General features: G+C 47.4%; 2 protein-coding genes across 5 annotated transcripts in view; one reads left to right on the forward strand and one right to left on the reverse strand.

The window, feature by feature from the left end:
• The window catches only part of LOC140403402 (uncharacterized), a 960939-nt gene that overhangs the window by 435579 nt on the left and 505679 nt on the right, over nt 1–19681 (reverse strand). The gene's annotated exons all lie outside the window — the stretch shown is intronic.
• The window catches only part of LOC140403353 (uncharacterized), a 185420-nt gene that overhangs the window by 110798 nt on the left and 54941 nt on the right, over nt 1–19681 (forward strand). For 2 of the 4 annotated variants that reach the window (XM_072491254.1, XM_072491255.1), the window contains exons 1-2: nt 8599–8684; nt 13739–13825. In XM_072491254.1, coding sequence (XP_072347355.1) covers nt 8618–8684; nt 13739–13825 — 154 coding nt within the window. In that variant the 5' untranslated portion in view covers nt 8599–8617. Of the gene's footprint in view, nt 1–8598; nt 8685–13738; nt 13826–19681 lie in introns of those variants that run through there. The other 2 variants (XM_072491256.1, XM_072491257.1) reach the window with 1 other exon arrangement.

A 19681-nucleotide genomic window follows, 5' to 3' on the forward strand; every position in this document is an offset into this window, starting at 1 on the left:
GGCCCCCTGAACCCCGACGCCATGTTGAGTCGGGGTTGGCACACTGAAGAAGTCCCGCACGCATGCACAGGTTGGCAAGGCCCAACTGCGCATGCGCGGGTTGGCGCAGAGCCCATTTAGCGCCGGGAAGGGAGGCTGGAGTGGCGCGATTTTGGAGAATCGCCCCCTAAGTCTCCAGAACGAAGAATCCAGCCCATGGTCCTTAGCCGTGATTTCTAGTAAACGACATCGAACAAATCTGACAGTAAGGTTCAGTGCAGCTACAACATGGCGGACAGTATTTGATCGTGCTCTATGGCATGTGAGACAACCCTCGACGTTCTGGTCAGACCGCATGATCCACAGCGTCGCAGAATGTTGAAAATGCAGCATGATAACTGCTGTTACGATACCCGACCAGACCTCCACTTTATATCAGGAAACCGGAGGAGAAACGCCAACAATTTTTATAAACTGTGAGGAAGGAATACTTCAGCCCCAGGAGCGATTCCACTGACAACCAGGGATCTTTTAAATTCAAACAAACTTTATTACTAACACAGGATTAACCCCATTGACATCCAAGAAACAACAGCTTTTCAATTAACATTTCTTAAAAAATAAAGAAAGGTCTTTGAGCTAACTTTCCCATCTACTTCTAAAGTTTCAATGAAGTCAAATCCACACTCACAGGACAAATGCCACTTATTAATAAAGTTAACATTCTGTGGCTCATATTGTATTCATTAAGTTCTTGGGAGAGAAGCTTTCAGAAGTCAGTCTGAGAGACACACCTCCTTTCCTCAGAGCCCAGAGCAGAATTCTAAAAATGAAACTAAAAACAGATACAGGGCAGGGCTGAAAATGAAACTCAAAACCAGGAATAATCTGGATACCTTAATCTAAGTTCTTTTAATAACATGACGGCAACTGGCACATAATACAATATATATAAACATTTTCAACATTCAGCACACTGCACAGAAAGGCTTTGAAGACACAGAGCCGGGTTCGTGGTCAGATAAAGAGCCAGTAAGCTCGTGGGCAGAGCTCCGGGAATGCTTGTGGAAGTGGCTACAGTGTTACTGAGGCCAGGTACCACAGAAGGAAGGTCAAAGAGATGTTGTCAGAATGTCCACAACATTCCCCAGATTGAACTGGGAAGCACCTAACCCTACTATCCAAATTTGAGCGTTTAAACAGCGTACGGAGCTATGGATTCTTGATTCAGATATGTCTGAAACCGACAAGCAAGCCATAAAAATGCACCTAGCAATTGAGGATGAGGGCCTACGCAGGCCGAACACATCAGGATTAACAGCAGAAGAGGTAAAGGATTCCCAGAAGATATGGGTCACATTGGAAGACCAGTTCAATGTGAGGTTACACTTCCCTATTCAACGATAAGAGTTGAAATGAAATGAAAATCGCTTATTGTCACAAGTAGGCTTCAATGAAGTTACTGTGATCATAGAACATAGAACATAGAAAATACAGCACAGAACAGGCCCTTCGGCCCACGATGTTGTGCCGAACCTTTGTCCTAGATTAATCATAGATTATCATTGAATTTACAGTGCAGAAGGAGGCCATTCGGCCCTTTGAGTCTGCACCGGCTCTTGGAAAGAGCACCATACCCAAACTCAACACCTCCACCCAACACCAAGGGCAATTTGGACATTAAGGGCAATTTATCATTGGCCAATTCACCTAACCCGCACATCTTTGGACTGTGGGAGGAAACCGGTGCACCCGGAGGAAACCCACGCAGACACGGGGAGGACGTGCAGACTCCGCACAGACAATGACCCAAGCCGGAATCGAACCTGGGACCATGGAGCTGTGAAGCAATTGTGCTATCCACAATGCTACCGTGCTGCCCTTAAGAACAAATAAATCTACACTATATAGTTTTACCGTCATCCATGTACCTATCCAATAGCTGCTTTAAGGTCCCTAATGTTTCCGACTCAACTACTTCCACAGGCAGTGCATTCCATGCCCCCACTACTCTCTGGGTAAAGAACCTACCTCTGATATCCCTCCTATATCTTCCACCTTTCACCTTAAATTTATGTCCCCTTGTAATGGTGTGTTCCACCCGGGGAAAAAGTCTCTGACTGTCTACTCTATCTATTCCCCTGATCATCTTATAAACCTCTATCAAGTCGCCCCTCATCCTTCTCCGCTCTAATGAGAAAAGGCCTAGCACCCTCAACCTTTCCTCGTAAGACCTACTCTCCATTCCAGGCAACATCCTGGTAAATCTTCTTTGCACCTTTTCCAGAGCTTCCACATCCTTCCTAAAATGAGGTGACCAGAACTGTACACAGTACTCCAAATGTGGCCTTACCAAAGTTTTGTACAGCTGCATCATCACCTCACGGCTCTTAAATTCAATCCCTCTGTTAATGAACGCGAGCACACCATAGGCCTTCTTCACAGCTCTATCCACTTGAGTGGCAACTTTCAAAGATGTATGAACATAGACCCCAAGATCTCTCTGCTCCTCCACATTGCCAAGAACTCTACCGTTAACCCTATATTCCGCATTCATATTTGTCCTTCCAAAATGGACAACCTCACACTTTTCAGGGTTAAACTCCATCTGCCACTTCTCAGCCCAGCTCTGCATCCTATCTATGTCTCTTTGCAGCCGCCAACAGCCCTCCTTACTATCCACAACTCCACCAATCTTCGTATCGTCTGCAAATTTACTGACCCACCCTTCAACTCCCTCATCCAAGTCATTAATGAAAATCACAAACAGCAGAGGACCCAGAACTGATCCCTGCGGTACGCCACTGGTAACTGGGATCCAGGCTGAATATTTGCCATCCACCACCACTCTCTGACTTCTATCGGTTAGCCAGTTTGTTATCCAACTGGCCAAATTTCCCACTATCCCATGCCTCCTTACTTTCTGCATAAGCCTACCATGGGGAACTTTATCAAATGCCTTACTAAAATCCATGTACACTACATCCACTGCTTTACCTTCATCCACATGCTTGGTCACCTCCTCAAAGAATTCAATAAGATTTGTAAGGCAAGACCTACCCCTCACAAATCCGTGCTGACTATCCTTAATCAAGCAGTGTCTTTCCAGATGCTCAGAAATCCTATCCTTCAGTACCCTTTCCATTACTTTGCCTACCACCGAAGTAAGACTAACTGGCCTGTAATTCCCAGGGTTATCCCTAGTTCCTTTTTTGAACAGGGGCACGACATTCGCCACTCTCCAATCCCCTGGTACCACCCCTGTTGACAGTGAGGACGAAAAGATCATTGCCAACGGCTCTGCAATTTCATCTCTTGCTTCCCATAGAATCCTTGGATATATCCCGTCAGGCCCGGGGGACTTGTCTATCCTCAAGTTTTTCAAAATGCCCAACACATCTTCCTTCCTGACAAGTATTTCCTTGAGCTTACCAATCTGTTTCACACTGTCCTCTCCAACAATATCGCCCCTCTCATTTGTAAATACAGAAGAAAAATACTCATTCAAGACCTCTCCTATCTCTTCAGACTCAATACACAATCTCCCGCTACTGTCCTTGATCGGACCTACCCTCGCTCTAGTCATTCTCATATTTCTCACATATGTGTAAAAGGCCTTGGGGTTTTCCTTGATCCTACCCGCCAAAGATTGTTCATGCCCTCTCTTATCTCTCCTAATCCCTTTCTTCAGTTCCCTCCTGGCTATCTTGTATCCCTCCAATGCCCTGTCTGAACCTTGTTTCCTCAGCCTTACATAAGTCACCTTTTTCCTCTTAACAAGACATTCAACCTCTCTTGTCAACCATGGTTCCCTCACTTGACCATCTCTTCCCTGCCTGACAGGGACATACATATCAAGGACACGTAGCACCTGTTCCTTGAACAAGTTCCACATTTCACTTGTGTCCTTCCCTGCCAGCCTATGTTCCCAACTTATGCACTTCAATTCTTGTCTGACAACATCGTATTTACCCTTCCCCCAATTGTAAACCTTGCCCTGTTGCACGTACCTATCCCTCTCCATTACTAAAGTGAAAGTCACAGAATTGTGGTCACTATCTCCAAAATGCACCCCCACTAACAAATCTATAACTTGCCCTGGTTCATTACCCAGTACTAAATCCAATATTGCCCCTCCTCTGGTCGGACAATCTACATACTGTGTTAGAAAAGCTTCCTGGACACACTGCACAAACACCACCCCATCCAAACTATTTGATCTAAAGAGTTTCCACTAAAGAGTTAGCCCCTAGTCGTCACATTCCGGCGCCTGTTCAGGGAGGATGGTACGGGAATTGAACCGTGCTGCTGGCCTGCCTTGGTCTGCTTTAAAAGCCAGCGATTTAGCCCAGTGAGCTAAACCAACAACAATTCAACAACAGCCTACAAAAAATAGACCACTTGGCCAACAGATGCAGAGGAAAGGGTGCGTGCTGTGATATTTCAAACACTGATATAGCAGACTTGTTGAGTTGGTGATCACATCCACTCCCAAAGAAGTCATACAATTCCTACAGTGCAGAAGGAGGCCAGTCAGCCCATCGAGTCAACACCTACCCGCTGAATGAGCACCCTATCTAGGCCACTCCCCCACCCTATTCCTGTAGCCCCACCAGAAAGGTCTGCTCGACCCAATTGTTGACGCACTCACGAAAACGCCCCAACCCAACAGGACATGTGGAAAATGTGGCCTTCGACTCCGAGGAGATTCCCAACTTTGCAGCAGTTCCATAAAAGGCCATTGGCATCGGCAGTGCAGTAGAGCAAAGGTTGGTGCCACTACAAGGAGCTGTGCACGGATCCAGACAGGCTGTACTCCACTGCGACATTCAAGCAATAAGAGTGACCCTCCGGTATCCCATCAGAAATAGCTACATGATGGACAAACCAGAAAATGAGGATGATGTGCACAATGAGACCAAGAGCGGTGAACGACCCTCGTAGGAAACATCGATGTCATCACACCGTCTGAAACGTTTGCCAAGGTTCAAATTATCCGCCTTGAGAAAGTTGCTCATTATTGGCCCCAGTTTGACACAGGAGCACGCCCCAACATCCTACCCCTGTGAATTCTCAAAGACACGCATCCACAGACATGGAAGGCCATGTCAAAACCTGCCATTGCAATGTTGTGTGTTCCAGCACACAACAGTTCATTAATAATGAACAAGCTCCATTGTCCTAGAATACAAGTAGAATCACTCTACTTGTCACAGCATGGTGCTAAAGACCCCAGCGATCACAGGTCGACCGGCATTTCTGTTCAGCAAAGATATTATGGGATATGGGCCGAAGGCAGGTATATGGAGTTAGGTCACAGATCAGCCATGATCTCATTGAATGGCGGGACAGGCTCAAGGGACTGAATGGCCTACTCCTGTTCCTATCTTCCGATGTATTAGTGGCAATCCATGGAATTAATCAGACTCCACAAGGCAAATCAATCTCAGAAACTACTCCTATCAACTCAGTTCAAGATCTAACATCAAAATGCTTCAACAAAATTGACTGTTTCAAGTGGGCTGAAACATTACCACTTGCAGGAGATTGCAAGTCCATCAATTGCTCTGGCACGTTTTGCGCAGCGCAAACACTGATAGTTAGAAGTAGAAACGGAGAAAAATTCCAGACTGCAGAAATTGTGGAAAACCATCGGTGAGGAAAGGCCTGATTCAGTTCAGCATGTCCACTGACACGCCAGGCCATTTTGGCCTTACCGTGATGAATTAAGCATCTCCAGGGAGTCATTTTTAAAGTCAGGCAGGTCATCATACGGGAATCTCTGCGACCTAATATTATTCAACAACTTCACCACTCGCACATGGGCAGAGATTGGACATAGGGGGCTCACAAAAGAGACAGTCTATTGGCCGGTTGCGAACAATGACATTGAAGTTATTGCCAAGAGGTGCGAGACATGTCAAGAGGATTTGCCAAGTCAGCACAGAGCATCACTGATTCCATATGAGGTTCCTACCCATCCTTGGTTCATAATTGCATCCAACATCTTTCAAGTCTATGTCACGGACTTCATCATCATCGTTGACTGCTTTACTAAGTACCCCATTATTCTGAAATTACACAATACATCAAACTTAACTGTCACGCACACTCAGATTCTCTTGTGTGCTGAGAGATATCATTACGGATAAGAGTCCGCAAGTTATTGGTAAACAGTTTCAGGATATGTGTGAGAAGTGGAATTTTGATCACACTACTTATTCTCCTCATTGCCCTACATCTAACTGGACTAGCTGAAGAACGATTTTCACGATGAAATTCCTAATTCTCAAATGTCGACAGACCGCACATTGCAGTATTACATCTGAGAGTTGACACATTTCATAGAATCATAAAATTTACAATGCAGAAGGAGGCCATTCAGCCCATCGAGTTTGCACCGGCCCCTGGAAAGAGCATCCTACCTAAGACCACACCTCCACTCTATCCCTGTAACCCCAACTAACTTTTTTTCTTCTGAGCACTAAGGGCAATTTAGCATGGCCAATCCACCTAACCTGCACATCTTTGGACTGTGGGAGGAAACCGGATCCAGCACCCGGAGGAAACCCATGCACACACGGGGAGAACGTGCAGACTCCGTACAGACAGTGACCCAAGCGGGAATTGAACCTGCAACCCTGGAGCTGTGAAGCCACAGTGCTAACCACTGTGCTACCGTGCCGCCCCTATTGCAACTATTCCATTGCTGGCAGAGTTCCTGTTTGGCAGACGAGACATATCAATCTACCGGCTCTTACCCATTCCATCCTCTCAGAAACTAGAAAGGAATTTTTAAAATGGCAAGAGAATCTGACCAATGTGCACGATAAAAATGTGTACAAAATTTCCAATTTTTGAGTTGGAGCAACAAGTTCATATCCAGGATCCCTCAGAAGGTACGTGGCAATTGGCCGAGGTGACAAAGATTTGTTCAGACCCAAGGCCTTGTGAATCCATTACATTGAACAGTGAGGAACAATCAAGGACAAATCAAGTCCATTCCAGCTCCTCAATCACAGTCCTACCACATCAAGAAAAATGTACAACCCCAAGTACAACCAGGAGCATCAAAGGATGGCAATCTCATAGATCACTGTGAACAATTAAAGAAACCTCCAAACAAGGTTCACCTCACAGCAGATTGCCTCCTTCTACTCTTTCGAGACCCATAGATTCATCTGTTCTAGACACTTCTGTAAGGGTAACTAAACATGACCTTGCTGTATAAATAGTTACAGATTGTTGAAAGCGGGGAGGAAATATCTTTGAAAAGAAAGGGGGGTGTTGCAGTACGCCTTTAAGGGATAGCAGCCAGCCATTCACGAGAAAGAAAGTGTGTCATGTGATCCAGTTGCAGTTTCACTTTTGCTTTTCCAGCAGAACACACAGCACACAGCTCTGCGGCTGATGTCGTCATAGAATCATAGGATTTACGGTGCAGAAGGGGGCCCATTGTGTCTGCACCGGCCCTTGCTCAAGGCCACGCTTCCACCCTATCCCCGTAACCCAGTAACCCCAACCAAGTCTGCATGTTCTCCCCGTGTCTGCGTGGGTTTCCTCCGGGTGCTCCGGTTTCCTCCCACAGTCCAAAGGTGTGCGGGTTAGGTGGATTGGCCGTGCTAAAATTGCCCCTTGGTGTCTAAAGCTGTGCAGGTTAGGTGCAGGGGATAGGGCGGGGGAGTGGGCCTAGGCAGGGAGCTCATTCAGAGGGCCGGTACAGACTCGATGGGCAGAATGGCCTCCTTCTGCGCTATAGGCCTCCAACGTTCGTGTTGACAAGCAAATGTTGTTGAGAATGACGTCGAACTTAAATGAATTGAAAATCGTCGCGAGAGAGATCTGCACATTGAGAATTCCAGTACAGTGTCTCACTGGAACCTTGGGCTGCTCATGTTGCAGATTGCAGGCTCTGCTCATTATCACCGGGAGGGTATCTTCCATCTTGTTTCAGTGATGGTTGTCGGGGAAACAGACTGTGTGCAGCGAACAGGGGAAGAGAGATTATAGCAGCCTTTAAACTGTGTAGGGTTTGGACAGGGTGGATGCTTAACCAGGGGCAGCATGGCAGCATTGCGGTTAGCACAATTGCTTCACAGCTCCAGGGTCCCAGGTTCGATTCTGGCTTGGGTCACTGTCTGTGCGGAGTCTGCACATCCTCCCCGTGTCTGCGTGGGTTTCCCCCGGGTGCTCCGGTTTCCTCCCACAGTCCAAAGATGTGCGGGTTAGGTGGATTGCCCGTGATAAATTGCCCTTGGTGTCCAAAATTGCCCTTAGTGTTGGGTGAGGTTACTGGGTTATGGGGATGGGGTGGAGGTGTTGACCTTGGGTCGGGTGCTCTTTCCAAGAGCCGGTGCAGACTCGATGGGCCGAATGGCCTCCTTCTGCACTGTAGATTCTATGAAAACCACAAGGAGTAGGTGGGCCGAAGGGCCAGTTCCTGAGCTGTAAGTTCTGTGTCGAGCCGACTCCCTCTATATTAAAGCAGTGGTTAGAGTGAGGGGGGATGGTAAGGTTTTAAAACATTCCAAACTCCACGCGTCAGTCAGATGTGTCTGAGGGTATTAACCCCCCCCCCCCCTCCCCTATGGCCATCCCTGAAAACTGGTTGTAAAGGCTCTTTCATTTGTTCTAAGCAATGCCATATGTGTGGACAAACTGCACCGCAGCCCAGGAAAATGATCCATCTAGCGAGGGCCTCAGAGGTTAGCAGAGACTGGAAGTGTCTGGAGTCAGTATCAGGCGGGGAATATTTAACTGATGTCTTTAAAAGCCGCGTGTGCTTTAACGGAGCCGGTTCACTTTCCTACAACCAGATCCTGCAAAGTCGGATCGAATACCAAATAACCAAGCTTATTTTTACATTTTAAATATCTAAGAATCATTCAGGGGGAAAGATCTTTTGGCTGAACTGGATGAATTCCTGCAGCCAAATCATCCTAGGAGGTGACTACAAATAATGGAAAACTTTAGATTTCCTTGTGCCTGTGTGTGAGTGTGTGTGAGAGTGCGTGTGTGTGAGTGAGTGTGAGTGTGTGAGAGTGTGTGTGTGTGAGTGAGTCTGACTGTGTAAGAGAGTGTGTGTGTGTGAGTTTGTGAGTGAGTGTGACTGTGTGAGAGAATGTGTGTGTAATGTATGTGTGAGTGTGTGTGTGTGAGTGTGACTGTGTTAGAGAATGCGTGTGTAGTGTATGCGTGTGTGTGAGAGAGTGTGTGTGAGTGAGTGTGACTGTGTGAGAGAATGTGTGTGTAATGTATGTGTGTGTGAGTGAGAGTGACTGTGTGAGAGAATATGCGTGTAGTGTGTGTGTGTGAGTGTGAGAATTGTGCATGTAGTTTATGTGTGTGAGAATCTGTGTGAGTGTATGTGTGTGAGAGTTTGTGTGTGTGAGTGAATGTGACTGTGTGAGAGTGTGTAGTGTATGTGTGTGTGTGTTTGTGAGAGTGAGTGCATGTGACTGCATGAGAGAGTGTGATGTGTGTGAGAGTGTGTGTGAGAATGTGTGTGTGTAGTGTATGTGTGTGTGAGTGCATCTGTGTAGTGTATGTTTGAGTGTGTGAGCGTGTGTGAGTGAGTGTGTGAGTGTGTGCGTGTGAGAGTGAGTGTTTGTGCACTGCCTGTGTGTGTGTGAGAGTGAGTGTGTGTGAGAGTGAGTGAGTGTGTCTATGTGTGAATGTGTATATGTGTGAGTGTGTGTGAGTGAGTACTTGTGTGTGTTTATGTCTACGGGAATGTGTGCAGTGTCTGCATGTGTATTTGTGCATGTGAGAGTGTATTTATGTATGTGGGTGTGTGTTTGTGTGAGTGAGTGTGACTGTGTGAGAGAGTGAGTGTGTGTGGAAGTGTGTGTGTGTGTGGTGTATGTGTGAGTGTTTAGATGTGTGTAGGGGTGTGTTTGTGTCTGTGTCTGTGCGGGTGTGTGTATGGGTGTGTCTGTATGTAGGTGTGTGTGTAGGTGTGTGCATGTGTGTATCAGGTGTGTGTGTTTTGGGGTGTGTGGGTGTGTAGGCATTCAGATCGAACACAAATAACCAAGCTTATTTTTACATTTTAAGTAGCTACGAATCAGTCAGGGGAAAAGATCTTTTGGCAGAAATGGTTGAATTCCTGCAGCCAAATCATCCTAGGAGATAAAAACAAATAATGTAAAACTTTAGATTTCCTTGTGCCTGTGTGTGAGTGAGTGTGAGTGTGTTTGTGTGAACTGTATGTGTGTGTGTGTATGTATGTGTGTGCATGTGTGTGCATGTGTGTGTGTAGGTGTGTGTTTGTGTGTGCGTGTGTGTGTTTGTGCATGTGTGTGGGTATGAGTGTGTGCATGTGTGTGTATGTGTGTGTATGTATGTGTAGGTGTGTGTGTATGTGTGTATGTATGTGTGCGTGTGTGTGTTTGTGTGTGCATGTGTGTGTGTATGTGTGTGTGCATGTGTGTGTGTGTGTGTGTGTGTGCGTATGCATGTGTGTGTGTGTATGTGTGTGTGTGTGTGTGTGTATGTGTGCGTGTGTGTGTGTGTGTGTGTATGTGTGCGTGTGTGTGTGCGTGTTGGGGGTGGGTATGATCCTGTATAGGTGAACCAAACACATCTGATCTCACCAGAGTGGTGTCTGAGTGAAAAGATGAATAGTGAAGGTTTGAAACATTAACTCCTGAGAAGCACACAGTGAAACAACTGGATAAATAAAACAAGTCTGCTCTATGAAAGGACAGAGTAAATATTCCCTCCAGGAGGAATGGGATAAGTAAATCCCACCCAACCGGAGAAGAAGCAAATCAGGTGGAGCAAGCGGCAGAAACTCAGGCATTTCCGGTTTTTGCTCCAATCTGACAATGCTTTCCCAAGGTAACTGGGCCTCCACCCCTGGAAATATGACCAGAACGTGATCAGGACCAGTTGTCAAGTCTCCAGATGTTAATAAATTCAGAGACGGATCGGGGAGAAGGAGGTCACGCGTGAAGAAAGTTTGTGTTGTAAATGTGTTGGGTAAAGGCTTTGTGGGGTAGGTGTAGTATAAGGGTGTTCTTACCAGCATTTACAGATGCACCATAGAAAGCATCCTATCGGGCTGCATCACAGCCTGGTATGGCAACTGCTCGGCCCAGGACCGCAAGAAACTTCAGAGAGTCGTGAACACCGCCCAGTCCATCACACGAACCTGCCTCCCATCCATTGACTCCATCTACACCTCCCGCTGCCTGGGGAAAGCGGGCAGCATAATCAAATACCCCTCCCACCCGGCTTACTCCCTCTTCCAACTTCTTCCATCGGGCAGGGGATACAAAAGTCTGAGAACACGCACAAACAGATTTTTAAAAAGCTTCTTCCCCGCTACTACCTAACTCCTAAATGACCCTCTTATGGGTTGAATTGATCTCTTCACACATCTTCTCTACTGAGTAGCACTACACTCCTGTATGCTTCACCCGATATCCGTGTCTATGTATTTACATTGTGCATTTATCGTATGTCCTTAGTTTTTTCATGTATGGAACGATCTGCCTGGACTGTACGGAGAACACTACTTTCACTGTACCTCGGTGACAATAAAACAAATCCAGTCTGATGACAATGTGACAATGTGACAGTGCAACAAGGAAAATTGGCAGTATGATGATGAGTGTGACAATGAGAGTTGACAATGTGACAGTGACAGTGTGTAAGTTGATAGTCGGCAGTGTGAGAGTTAACAGTGTGACAGCGTGACAGTGCCAGTGCGGCAATGAGAGTTGACAGTGGGACAGTGACAGTGTGACAGTGTGACAGCGTTACAATGTGACATTGTGACAGTGACAGTGTGAGAGTGACAGCGTTACAATGTGACAGTGACAGTATGACAGTGACAGCGTGACAGTGACAGTGTGACAGCGTTACAATGTGACATTGTGACAGTGACAGTGTGACAGTGTGACAGCATGACAGTGACAGTGTGACAGCGTTACAATGTGACATTGTGACAGTGACAGTGTGACAGTGACAGTGTGACAGTGACTGTGTGACAGTGTGACAGTGACAGTGTGACAGTGACTGTGTGACAGTGTTACAATGTGACAGTGTTACAATGTGACAGTGTGACAGTGACTGTGTGACAGTGTGACAGTGTGACAGTGACAGTGACAGTGACAGTGTGACAGTGACTGTGTGACAGTGTTACAATGTGACATTGTGACAGTGACAGTGTGACAGTGACAGTGTGACAGTGACTGTGTGACAGTGTTACAATGTGACAATGTTACAATGTGACAGTGTGACAGTGACAGTGTGACAGTGTGACAGTGACAGTGTGACAGTGACAGTGTGACAGCGTTACAATGTGACATTGTGACAGTGACAGTGTGACAGTGACAGTGTGACAGTGACAGTGACTGTGTGACAGTGTTACAATGTGACAGTGTGACAGTGACAGTGTGACAGTGTGACAGTGGCAGCGTGATAGTGACAGTGTGACAGCGTTACAATGTGACATTGTGACAGTGACAATGTGACAGTGTGACAGTGACAGTAACTGTGTGACAGTGTTACAATGTGACAGTGTGACAGTGACAGCATGACAGTGACAGTGTGACAGCGTTACAATGTGACATTGTGACAGTGACAGTGTGACAGTGACAGTGTGACAGTGACAGTGACTGTGTGACAATGTTACAATGTGACAGTGTGACAGTGACAGTGTGACAGTGTGACAGTGACAGTGACAGCGTGACAGTGACAGTGTGACAGCGTTACAATGTGACATTGTGACAGTGACAGTGTGACAGTGACTGTGTGACAGTGTTACAATGTGACAGTAACAGCGTGACAGTGACAGTGACTGTGTGACAGTGTTACAATGTGACAGTAACAGCGTGACAGTGACAGTGTGACAGCGTTACAATGTGACATTGTGACAGTGACAGTGTGACAGTGACAGTGTGACAGTGACAGTGACTGTGTGACAGTGTTACAATGTGACAGTGTGACAGTGACAGTGACTGTGTGACAGTGTTACAATGTGACAGTGTGACAGTGACAATGTGACAGTGACAGTGACTGTGTGACAGTGTTACAATGTGACAGTGAGACGGTGACAGTGTGACAGTGACAGTGTGACAGTGACAGTGTGACGGTGACAGTGTGACAGTGTGACAGTGTGAGAGTGACAGTGTGAAAGTGACAGTGTGACAGTGTGACAGTGTGAGAGTGACAGTGTGACAGTGACAGTGTGACAGTGTGACAGTGACAGTGTGACAGTGACAGTGTGACAGTGTCAGAGTGACAGTGTGACAGTGACAGTGTGACAGTGACAGTGTGACAGTGACAGTGTGACAGTGTGACAGTGTGACGGTGACAGTGTGACGGTGACAGTGTGACAGTGTGACAGTGACAGTGAGACAGTGACAGTGTGACAGTGTGACAGTGACAGTGTGACGGTGACAGTGTGACAGTGACAGTGTGACAGTGTGACAGTGACAGTGTGACGGTGACAGTGTGACAGTGACAGAGTGACAGTGACAATGTGACAGTGTGACAGTGACAGTGTGACAGTGACAGTGTGACAGTGACAGTGTGACAGTGACAGTGACAGTGTGACAGTGACAGTGTGACAGTGACAGTGACAGTGTGACGGTGACAGTGTGACAGTGACAGTGTGACAGTGACAGTGTGACAGTGTGACAGTGTGACAGTGAGAGTGTGACAGTGACAGTGTGTTGATGACAGGAGAGTGGGATGACTCCTGGGTTTAATAAACATCAAGTTAATTTCCTTTTCTCTTGTTGTGAAGGGTCATCGATTCCTGTGACAAGTGAGATGGTGAAAGACAGCTCTGGGGACCAGCAGGAAGAAATCAAGATGAAAGTCAGGAACTCAGGTACCTTTCCACACTTCAGCGTGACATCCTGGGCAGATTGTAACCTGGACGGGTCTGTGGGTGTAGGTGATGGTGGTGGGGGGAGGTGAGGACATTAAAGCTGAAAAAAATAGTCCGCACCACCTACCTTCACCATTCCCCCAGGGTCTCTTGATTGAGACATTAGGTTTTCAAAATAGACATACAAGCCAAAGATGGCTGGGGATTCAGAGAATGTAAATTAAATCACTGTCTGAATTGCCCCAGTGTGGGTGATACTAATATAGAGCCAATGGAATGTTATACCCTATCTCAGAGAGACATTTGAAAGGAAGAAGCCATGCAAAGGTGAACTGTCATCTCCTGTGGAGATAATGGAAGCTAATTCCCATCTCAGCTGGAATTATATCCTGTAATTTATGTCCTAGTCCATTTTGTGGATTTTCGCCTTCCAGGAATATACAAGAGAGTAGGATTGAAAGCCAGCTGCAAAGTCAATATTGACCAGGGCTGGGTGTGGCAGAGTGAGTGACACAGAAACAAAAAGACAACAGGATTTTGACTCACCCCTGATAATTTCATGGTCACCGTTACTGACACTAAGAACATAAGAACTAGAAGCAGGAGTAGGCCACCTGGCCCCTCGAGCCTGCTCCGCCATTCAATGAGATCATGGCTGATCTTTTGTGGACTCAGCTCCACTTTCCGGCCCGAACACCATAACCCTTAATCCCTTTATTCTTCAAAAAACTATCTATCTTTATCTTAAAAACATTTACTGGGCAAGGAATTCCATAGATTCACAACCCTTTGGGTGAAGAAGTTCCTCCTAAACTCAGTCCTAAATCTACTTCCCCTTATTTTGAGGCTATGCCCCCTAGTTCTGCTTTCACCTGCCAGTGGAAACAACCTGCCCGCATCTATCCTATCTATTCCCTTCATAATCTTATATGTTTCTATAAGATCCCCCCTCATCCTTCTAAATTCCAACGAGTACAGTCCCAGTCTACTCAACCTCTCCTCGTAATCCAACCCCTTCAGCTCTGGGATTAACCTAGTGAATCTCCTCTGCACACCCTCCAGTGCCAGTACGTCCTTTCTCAAGTAAGGAGACCAAAACTGAACACAATACACCAGGTGTGGCCTCACTAACACCTTATACAATTGCAGCATAACCTCCCTAGACGTAAACTCCATCCCTCTAGCAATGAAGGACAAAATTCCATTTGCCTTCTTAATCACCTGTAAACCAACTTTTTGCGACTCATGCACTAGCACACCCAGGTCTCTCTGCACAGCAGCATGTTTTAATATTTTATCATTTAAATAATAATCCCTTTTGCTGTTATTCTTACCAAAATGGATAACCTCACATTTGTCAACATTGTATTCCATCTGCCAGACCCTAGCCCATTCACTTAGCCTATCCAAATCCCTCTGCAGACTTCCAGTATCCTCTGAATTTTTGCTTTACCACTTATCTTAGTGTCGTCTGCAAACTTGGACACATTGCCCTTGGTCCCCAACTCCAAATCATCGATGTAAATTGTGAACAACTGTGGGCCCAACACTGATCCCTGAGGGACACCACTAGCTACAGGTTGCCAACCAGAGAAACACCCATTAATCCCCACTCTTTGCTTTCTATTAATTAACCAATCCTCTATCCATGCTCCTACTTTCCCCTTAATGCCATGCATCTTTATCTTATGCAACAACCTTTTGTGTGGCACCAGTTTTATATTCTACACTTATTGAACAAATTCAAATTCTACCGGGTGCTGTGGTGGGATTTGAACCCGTGACCCCCGATCCTCTGGATGACTTGTCCAGTGACGTCGCCATTATATCTCCACCCTACAGACAGAAGATCAGCTTCTTTAATATGTCTCAACACCAGTGTCCTCAGAGGATGTAGATGGCACCTCAGGTGGTGCCAGCCACCTGTTACCCACTGGAATAAGCCCCCCCCCCCCCACCCCCTCTCAGCTGGTGGCCACAATTTAACATCAGCTGTCAATGTCACCGCCACCCTCGATCCTCTTTGCTTCTGGTACCTTCCGGGGCTCTGGCGGAGATGTAGGCCCGTCACGCAGCTGTGATTGAAGACCTGTTTGCCAGGGCCTCCCGTTGTGTCAACTTTGCCTTTGGTGTCGCCAGTTAGAACGAGGGGGGTGTTTAAAACGTGAAAGACCCCACTGGGAAACCTAGTGAGTGCCCTATGTGCAGCACATAAGACAGAGGAGCCGAATTAGGCCACTCGGCCCATCGAGTCTGCTCCGCCATTCAATCATGGTTGATAAGTTTCTCATCCCCATTTTCCTGCCTTCTCCCCTGATCCCCTTGATCGAATTAGCCGGAAAAAACGGGAGTTTTGATTTCGTCGTATTTTGCCGTTTTATTTCTGGGGCGGGTATGAAGAATCCGTGATTGGTTCCTGCACGGGTGCAGGCGGGCCTGGCATCCGAGGGGAGGAGGCTGGGTGTGCCAATGTGGCCTCGGGCGCTGCTGGAGTGGAGGAAGATGTCTATTGGTGCCCGCCCAAACATGCCCAAAATCTACCCTGCAATCTCTGCAATCGCTGAGTGGGAAGATGCACACCATCTTACCATTTTGTCATGGCCTTGTCTTGTGTCTCCCTTGTTCTCCGGCTGGGCTTAGAGACGCATCAAATTGTGTCGAATGATTGTATCGTTATACGCTTACTCTCCCGTCCCCCTCTCTGTATTCATGTCAGCTTTTTTAAAAATATATTTTAATTCAAATTTTAACATTTTAACAATGAAATACACAAAACACGTAGCATTTACAAAATAAAACCAACCCAAAACATAAACAAGACCCCTCCCCCTCAACCCCTTAGATACTTTGATAGAGGGGAGAGGCCATTCTCTCCCTCTGGCCTGTTCCGTCATTTTATTTGATCAGGGCTGATACCTGGCCTTGAAATCTCTAATTGCTCCCCGCACCTCCCCCCCGCCCCTGCACCCCCCTTTCAGTGAGGGAGCTTTCCCAATTTCCTATTCATGTCCTATTCATGGAGGGGAACAGTAGCCAGCGGGAACATGTTTATTAGAAATGGGGGGGGGGGGGAATGGTTTGGCACCACACTCTATCCGTTAAGGAGAGCCCATTACCAGAGCGTAAGGTCACAGGGGAGAGGGGAAGGGTCAGAGAGGGAGACAAGCCTTGTCACCTGGGGAGTTCATAGATCATAGGATCATAGAATTTGCAGTGCAGAAGGAGGCCATTCGGCCCATCGAGTCTGCACCGGCTCTTGGAAAGAGCACCCCACTTAAGCTCACACGTCCAACCTATCCCCATAACCCAGTAACCCCACCTAACCTAAGGGCAATTTATCATGGCCAATCCACCTAATAGATCATAGATAATAGAATTTACAGTGCAGAAAGAGGCTATCAGGCCCATCGACTCTGCACCGGCACTTGGAAAGAGCTCTCTGCTTAAGCCTATGCCTCCACCCTATCCATATAACCCAATAACCCGACTTAACCTTTTGGACTCTAGGGGCAATTTAGGATTGCCAATCCACCTAACCTGTACAACTTTGGACTGTGGGAGGAAACCGGAGCACCCGGAGGAAACCCACGCACACACGGGGAGGATGTGCAGACTCCGCACAGACAGTGACCCAAGCCGGGAATCGAACCTGGGACCCTGGAGCTGTAAAGCAACTGTGCTAACCACTGTGCTACCGTGCTGCCCTGTTAACAGCTTGTTAACATCGGACAGACAGGGCGGCCAAGGAACAAAACAAATGAGAAAGGTCACCAACTCAAACAGAACAAGCTCAAGGGCCAAGTAGCTTAATCCCACTGCCATTTCTTTCAAACATACATGAGGATGGCGTGGGTGATCAGTGAAGCAATTCGGAGAAGGACGCAAACATGTAGATTTGTGGTCTTTTGAGGCAAACAACAAAGATATCTTGGACAAGTCGCGCGCGCGATGAAGAGACGCTGGTTAAATCTGAGACCAGATAAACTCTCGCTGGCCAAGATGAGGAAGATAGAGTTGGAATTTCCTCGGCTCGGAATAGGAAACCATGATTTAGAAATTCAGATGCTGAGGGGAAAGATCGTGGTAAAGGTGCTTAAAACGCTGGTTAGGCCTCAGCTAGAGTACTGTGTGCGTTTCTGGTCAGCACACTATAGGAGGTCTGTGATTGCACTGGAGAGGGTGCAGGGGAGACTCACCAGGATGCTGCCTGAGCTGGAGCGTTCCAGCTATGAAGAGAGGCCGGTTAGGCCGGGGTTGTTATCCTTGGAGCAGAGAAGGCTGTGGAGGGATCTGATTGAGACGTACAAAATTCTGAGCGACATCAATAGGGTGGATAGGAAGTAACTTTTCCCCTCAGTCTAGAGGTCAATAACCAATGGGCGTAGATTTAAGATAAGGGGCAAAGGTTTAGAGGGGATTTGAGGAAAACCTTTTTCACTCAGAGGTTGCTGGGAATCTGGAGCTCGCTGCCTGAAAGGGCGGTCGAGGCGGGAACCCTCACGACATTTAAGATGTATTTAGACGAGAACTCGCCAGAGCGGACAAGACCAGGGACCAAGTGCTGGAATATGGGATTAGAATAAAGTAAAGTCACCTTAGTCCCAGATTATCATTGGTTGCTTTTCCCCTTTGACAGGTGGTGATTTAACCTGAGGGTCACCACCCCTCAGGCAAGAGGCAAGGGTAAGAAGGCGGGGCCTTCATGAATAAGCTCAGCCGGTGCGGGGATCGAACCCACGCTGCTGGCCTCGCCCTGCATCACGGACCAGCCATCCAGCCAAGTGAGCTCATAGATTGGTGCTTGATGGCTGGTGCAGACACGGTGGGCCGAAGGGCCTCGCTCTGTGCTGTAAGACCCTCTGACTCCATGAGATGGAGGTGGACAAAGGTAGATCTTTCGAAAGAGCCTCACAGACTGTTACATCGACAGAGATGGTCCACTCCTCTGGAGGAGGATTAATCCGTGATCGCCGATACCCTCTCAGGGCAATGGTACCTGATGGGAGAGATATTTTGGTTTAGCACAGCGGGGTAAACAGCTGGCTTGTAATGCAGAACAAGGCCAGCAGCGCGGGTTCAATTCCCGTACCAGCCTCCCCGAACAGGCGCCGGAATGTGGCGACTAGTAACGTTCACTGTAACTTCATTGAAGCCTACTTGTGACAATAATTGATTATTATTATTATTATTCCCGTGGGAAAGGCAGTCGGAAAACTCTCGGAAATTGCTAAATTGCTCGCTGGGTTTTCAAAACCTACCCTCCCTCCCCTCCCCCACATCCCCGCCCGGAGCTCGAGCCTCGATAGCGCACAGTACCTCCCCTCCCCCGTGGTCATTCTAACACCTGCCTATGAGAGTGGCTATTCAGCTACGGGGACCACCACTGGAACCCTGGATCGTACTCTCCCGCAGATCGCCGTGGCCATTCAGACCACTGCCTTCTCTCTATGCTGGCCCCCGTGTTGCGGCCCCTCAGTCTCCTCCCTGTCCCGCCTTTCGATTCTCAATCTTCCCTCTCGTGCCTCCCTGAGGCTGCGAAATCCGTTCACACAGAAGCCCCGGGGGAGGTACGTCTTTAACAAAGGGGCCTCTGTAGTTTGAACCAGATTTTTTTCTTCTCCCTTGCTTGTCCAAAATGACCCTGGCAGGACGCTCGGCAACACAATTGCCAAAATAGCCACGGGGGAGCTGAGGAGAATTTATTTTACGCAGTGAGATTTTACGACCTAGAACACGCTGCCTGAGAGGGAAATAAATGTTTTAGTGACTTGGCACCAATCGACTTGGCATGAACAAGGAGCGAAAGAAAGTTGCTGAGCACTGGGGAAAGGGCGGGGGAGTGGGGCTAACTCGCTC

Source organism: Scyliorhinus torazame, chromosome 27, assembly GCF_047496885.1.
Source record: "Scyliorhinus torazame isolate Kashiwa2021f chromosome 27, sScyTor2.1, whole genome shotgun sequence".
NCBI lineage: Eukaryota > Metazoa > Chordata > Chondrichthyes > Carcharhiniformes > Scyliorhinidae > Scyliorhinus > Scyliorhinus torazame.